The following is a 6,173-nucleotide window of genomic DNA, read 5'->3' on the forward strand; positions in this document are numbered from 1 at the left end:
CCGCCCCCCCGGCCCGCCCCGCGCCTTCTTTTTCTAAAATCAACACAACTTGCAGTGATCAGCAAAAATGGAGACCTTAACACCAGCAAAGAGAAATGAGTGCCTGGTTTTTGCAGTAAATGGAGAGAAATTTGAAGTCCCAAATCTTGATCCTTCCACTACTTTACTCGAGTTCTTGCGCTCTCGTACGCGTTTCAAGAGTGTCAAACTTGGCTGTGGTGAAGGTAGGCATCTGTGTTCTTTTAAATATGTTGTTTTGGGATTGATAATGATTAAGATTATAACAGTCTGTTTTATTTTATTGTTTAAATCTTTTCTGTTTAGAAAGTGTAAAATTCTCTGGGAATTGGAGTAAGATCATTAAACTGGGGCAATTTAGAATTTGGAATTAAAGAACACACAATCTTGTTTGAAAATTTGGATTATTGCAGGTGGCTGTGGTGCTTGCGTTGTTCTGATGTCAAAGTATGACCCTGTAAATAAGCAGATTGAGAATTTTTCTATGAGTTCGTGTCTTACGCTCCTCTGCAGCATAAATGGCTGTTCAATTACTACGAGTGAAGGCCTTGGAAATACTAGAGATGGTTTTCATCCAATTCATCAAAGGTTTACTGGCTTCCATGCTTCTCAGTGTGGCTTTTGCACTCCAGGAATGTGCATGTCCCTATTCTCAGCTCTCGTTGATGCTGAAAAAACAAGTCGGCCTGAATCTTCACCGGGATTCTCCAAGTTGACAGTTTCAGAAGCTGAAAAGGCTATAGCAGGAAATCTTTGTCGCTGTACTGGTTATCGTCCTATAGCTGATGCCTGCAAAAGTTTTGCTGCTGATGTTGACATGGAGGATCTGGGGATCAATTCTTTTTGGAGAAAGGAAGATTTGAACGAAGTTAGAGCGAGCAGATTACCAACTTATCATCCAAAGAATCATAATTGTACTTATTCTGAATTCTTCGGAGAGGAAAACCAGTCTGATATGCTTTTGAATTCTGAATTGTACTCATGGTACACTCCTGCATCTATTGAGGAGCTCCAAACCTTGTTGTATCCCAATGTGTCTGAAAATGGTATGAAAATTAAGCTAGTTGTTGGCAACACAGGCACTGGTTATTACAAAGAAACAGAAAAGTATGACAAGTATGTTGATCTGAGATATATCCCCCAGCTTTCAGTGGTTATAAAAGATAACTCGGGCATTGTATTTGGAGCAGCTTTATCCATTTCCAAAGTTATTTTCAGTTTAAAGGAAGAAAATGAAGAGAACTTAAGCTCGGAAGGAAAACTGATTTTTACGAAACTCGCTGACCATATGGAGAAAATTGCTTCAGGGTTCATAAGGAATTCAGCAAGTCTAGGGGGTAATTTGGTGATGTCGCAGAGGAATAATTTTCCTTCCGACGTTGCTACATTACTTCTTGCTGTAGATTCTAGTGTCAGCATACTGACAGGTCATGACTGTGAAAAAATTACAATGGAAGAATTCTTGTCGAGGCCACCATTGGATTCCCGAAGTGTGCTTCTAAATGTTCACATCCCATATTGGAAACAAACAAAAAGCAATGGAACAATAGAATCGAATTCTAGGTTGTTATTTGAAACTTATCGTGCTGCACCACGACCTCTTGGTAATGCATTACCCTATTTAAATGCTGCCTTCTTAGCTGATCTTTCTTGCAATAAAAGTGAAGTTCTAGTCAATAATGTACGATTGGCTTTTGGTGCTTATGGGACAAAGCACGCAACAAGGGCAAATAAAGTCGAGGAGTATCTATCTGGAAATTTAGTTGGTGTTAGTTTACTAAATGAAGCAGTCAAATTGGTAAAAAGCTCAGTGGTACCTGAAGATGGCACTTCACATGCTGCTTACCGGTCAAGTTTAGCTGGCAGTTTTCTCTTTGAATTTCTCTTTAGCTTCATTGAGATTGATTACAAGATTTTTGCTCATGGATTGGATAACACATTACGGGAAGAAGCTGAAATCATCAATAATAGCAATCTTTTGCTGTCATCTGGAAAACAGTTTGTGGACTCGAGTAAAGAGTGCTATCCAGTAGGTGAACCGATGACAAAATTTGGTGCCGCCATTCAAGCTTCTGGTTTGTTGTGCCCCGTTTATTTTAATCTTAATAATTTTGCTCAATGCCTCAATCATGACTCACGGTTAGTTTCCTGTAAGAAATAATTTAAGTTATGCTGTCCAATTCTGCAGGTGAAGCTGTGTATGTGGATGATATTCCATCACCTCCAAATTGCCTGCACGGAGCATTTATCTACAGCACCAAGCCTTTAGCACGAGTGAAGGGAATTTCCTTCAAATCTAATTCACTACCAGATGGGGTTACTGATGTTATCTCTTCAAAAGATATCCCAAAAGGAGGAGAAAATGTAGGGTGTACTGCCATGTTTGGTTCCGAATCTTTATTCGTTGATGATCTTGCTACTTGTGCTGGTGACCTTATTGCTCTTGTGGTAAGTCCTCCCAAGCTTTTCTGCTAGATTAGGATGTCTTATGTTAATGAAGCTGAAATTTACTGAACACGAACTTGTGGATTGTTTACTGAAATGTATACATGAAATCTTCTCTAGGTTGCAGAGGCAAAAAAGCACGCAAATATGGCTGCCAAAACAGCTCTGGTTGATTATGATACCGAGAGTCTAGATTCTCCCATTTTAACCGTTGAAGAGGCTGTGAAGAGATCAAGTTTCTTTGAAGTTCCTCCTTTCTTATATCCAGAAAAAGTTGGTGATTTCTCTGAAGGAATGGCTGAAGCTGATCATAAGATTCTCAATGCTGAGGTACCTTTATTTATTTGGATGCTTCTGCTTTATACAAAAAGATCTCTCGGCAATGCTCTTCTTATATATTTGAGCAAGTGTACTAATTTTTTCGACTGCATATTGCATTATCTAATGAATGCTAGGCGTTAACTATTTTTTCCAATTGCTAAATGTGATATCCAGATTAAACTTGGCTCGCAATACTATTTCTATATGGAAACACAAACTGCACTTGCAGTTCCAGATGAAGAAAATTGCATGGTGGTTTATAGTTCGATTCAGTGCCCTGAGTTTGCACATATTGTAATTGCAAGATGTCTCGGAGTTCCGGAGCATAATGTCCGTGTTATTACGAGAAGAGTTGGTGGGGGCTTTGGTGGAAAGGCATTAAAAGCAATGCCTGTGAGTATTGAATATATATTAACATGAACTTCAGTCCTTCCTCTCTTCCTCTCTTCTATTGAAGTACACTTATTTGTTCATGTTTTTGGGAGGTGGAGGGTTATATAGCCTGTGTTTGTTGTTAAATCTTTTTCAGGTAGATTTGAGGAAACTGACAGTATTATAAATCGATTAATACTGCTGGCATGTTTTATATGGAGAATGGACAGCACTTGACAGGATTAAGGAAAAAAGAAGCTAAAATCTTGTCCATCGTTATGTTGACTGCTGCATGCCATACATGTGTTTTAGGTCTATGTTAAGATTTGATTTGGTTTTCATGCTCTATTCATCTTTTGGTTGTTTATGATTTTCAGGTTGCTACAGCATGTGCACTCGCAGCACATAAATTACGTCGCCCAGTTAGAATATATCTAGATCGTAAGACGGACATGATAATGGCAGGAGGAAGACATCCCATGAAGATAACTTACAGTGTTGGATTTAAATCCAATGGGAAGATCACAGCTCTGCACCTTGACATACTAATTAATGCTGGGAATACTATAGATATAAGCCCCATAATGCCGAATAATATTATAGGCGCACTTAAAAAGTATGACTGGGGTTCTCTGTCTTTTGATATAAAGGTATGCAAAACAAACCTTACTAGCAAATCGGCTATGAGGGGGCCAGGGGAGGTGCAGGCATCTTATATTGCTGAAGCTATAATGGAACATGTTGCTGGTATGCTGTCAATCGAAGTGGATTCTGTCCGGGAAAAAAATCTTCACACATACGAAAGTTTATTGTTGTTCTATGGGAGTGCTTCCGGGGACTCAATGGAGTATACTTTGCCCTCTATTTGGGATAAGGTGGCCAGATCTTCGAGTTTTACTGAAAGAGTTGCAACAGTAGAACAATTTAATCAGCTCCATATTTGGCGGAAAAGGGGTATTTCTCGAGTACCAATTATCCATGAAGTGCTTGTTAGACCTACCCCAGGTAAAGTTAGCATTCTTTGGGATGGATCCATTGTTGTGGAAGTTGGAGGGATAGAACTGGGGCAAGGGCTTTGGACAAAGGTTAAACAAATAACTGCTTATGCTCTTAGTTCAATCCAATGCGACGGAACTGAAGAACTAGTTGAGAAAGTACGAGTTATACAGTCGGACACCTTGGCCTTGGTGCAAGGAGGATTTACTGCTGGGAGCACTACATCAGAATCAAGTTGTGAAGCTGTCAGACAATGCTGCAATGTCTTGGTTGAAAGACTAGCCCCTCTTAAGAAAAAGTTGCAAGAGCAAATGGGTTCTGTAAAATGGGATGATCTGATTCTTCAGGTTTTGAATTTCTTCAGTTTAAATAAATTCTTCCTTTTTGTCGGAAATTTGCGACTAAACTTCTATATACATCCATCTTGATTCTGAACTTCACCTCATTGCAGACTATTTTATTATCATAATTCTTGGCATATCTTCCATAAGCATGTTGCATTGGAAACTTGTCTGATTTATTTCATCATTCAAACCTGTGAAGTTGAATTTTGAAACGTACTTGGAACTTGGAATCATATTGATTCTGACCAAAATATTCCCTCTTGTTAGTTTCTCTCTTCAAAAATGCATGGTTTGTCTTCTTTGAAAAATCTTGATTCGAAAGTCAGAAAATTTTTGGCATAATTTTTGTCTTCTTTTTGAATGTAGGCACATCATCAATCAATAAACTTAGCAGCACATTCTTTCTTTGTACCCATGCCAAGTTCTCAGCAGTACTTGAATTATGGTGCTGCAGTCAGTGAGGTACATTTCTCTTTTAACCTTCTTTTTCCTTTAGTCTGGGGCGATTAAGAAGGATCCAGTTACATCATGTGAATTTGAGACACAGATTACCCCTTGAGTGAGACGACGTTAACAAATAATAAATCCATGTATACCGCAGGTAGAGATAAATATTCTGACCGGAGAAACAAGAATATTGAGAACAGATATTGTCTATGATTGTGGACAGAGCATGAGCCCTGCCGTCGATTTGGGACAGGTTCGTTCAGTTCAGCTCACATTTTCATTATTCTACCCTGCATACTTCTAAGCCGATATCTTTATAAATGCCTACTCGTATTCTACTTCTCGCGACTGATTAGGAGTGCTTAGTACTTTTCATTGAAATTTGCAGTGAATCTTTAGGTTCTTATTATAAATATTTTTTCAACAATGTTTTACAGATTGAAGGGGCTTTTGTACAAGGAATTGGATTTTTCATGCTTGAAGAGTACATTACAAATACAGATGGCCTGGTGGTTTCAGACAGCACATGGACTTACAAGATCCCAACCATCGACACTATACCGAAACAGTTCAATGTTGAGGTTCTAAATAGTGGACATCACCGAAACCGTGTTCTCTCGTCCAAAGGTATGTTGTTTGTGTTCCCATGTAACAGTTTCGTCGTTTTTTCGTCCCTCCAAACAGTACTCAGCGACAGTACTCAAGACGGGTTGTAGTATTTGTTTGCTAAGACCAAATTACCTCTTGACAGCTTCTGGTGAACCGCCATTGCTTCTGGCAGCATCAGTTCACTGTGCTACAAGAGCAGCCATTGAGGCGGCCAGGAAACAGCGTAATTCGTGGGGAGCGCTAGACGAGACTGATTCAACGTTCCAGTTGGAGGTTCCTGCTACAATGCCTGTCGTTAAGCAACTCTGCGGCCTTGATACGGTCGAGAGGTATTTGCAAAGCTTGGTCACTTGTAATGGAACTTGAACAATATTATGTTTTCGCACACTCAAAATACGTACATAGATACACTATAGGATGAGCAAATTTACAACCTTGAGCAATTATAGTGTTGTTGTAATAACCTTTTCTTGGAATAAGTGTTTCTCAGACAGAAATAAGAGACATTAGACATTTCAATACATCTCAAAAGAAAAGGCCCACTAATCGTTGACGTGCAAATAAGTTATCTTTATTTTATGCTTAACCATTATTATTAGGTGTATACTGGCCTTAAATCTG

At 39.1% G+C, this 6,173-nt stretch overlaps 1 protein-coding gene across 6 annotated transcripts in view; it reads left to right on the forward strand.

The window, feature by feature from the left end:
* The window catches only part of LOC111412320 (indole-3-acetaldehyde oxidase-like), an 18,641-nt gene extending 12,566 nt beyond the window's left edge, over positions 1 to 6,075 (forward strand). For all 6 annotated transcript variants that reach the window (XM_023043204.1, XM_023043205.1, XM_023043209.1 and 3 more), the window contains 10 exons: positions 56 to 224; positions 432 to 2,093; positions 2,207 to 2,466; positions 2,584 to 2,793; positions 2,959 to 3,177; positions 3,534 to 4,499; positions 4,863 to 4,958; positions 5,098 to 5,196; positions 5,381 to 5,570; positions 5,695 to 6,075. In XM_023043204.1, coding sequence (XP_022898972.1) covers positions 68 to 224; positions 432 to 2,093; positions 2,207 to 2,466; positions 2,584 to 2,793; positions 2,959 to 3,177; positions 3,534 to 4,499; positions 4,863 to 4,958; positions 5,098 to 5,196; positions 5,381 to 5,570; positions 5,695 to 5,918 — 4,083 coding nt within the window. In that variant the 5' untranslated portion in view covers positions 56 to 67 and the 3' untranslated portion in view covers positions 5,919 to 6,075. The remainder of the gene's footprint in view (positions 1 to 55; positions 225 to 431; positions 2,094 to 2,206; positions 2,467 to 2,583; positions 2,794 to 2,958; positions 3,178 to 3,533; positions 4,500 to 4,862; positions 4,959 to 5,097; positions 5,197 to 5,380; positions 5,571 to 5,694) is intronic.
* The last annotated feature ends 98 nt before the right edge of the window (positions 6,076 to 6,173 follow it).

Source organism: Olea europaea, chromosome 16 (assembly GCF_002742605.1).
Source record: "Olea europaea var. sylvestris chromosome 16, O_europaea_v1, whole genome shotgun sequence".
Classification (NCBI taxonomy): domain Eukaryota; kingdom Viridiplantae; phylum Streptophyta; class Magnoliopsida; order Lamiales; family Oleaceae; genus Olea; species Olea europaea.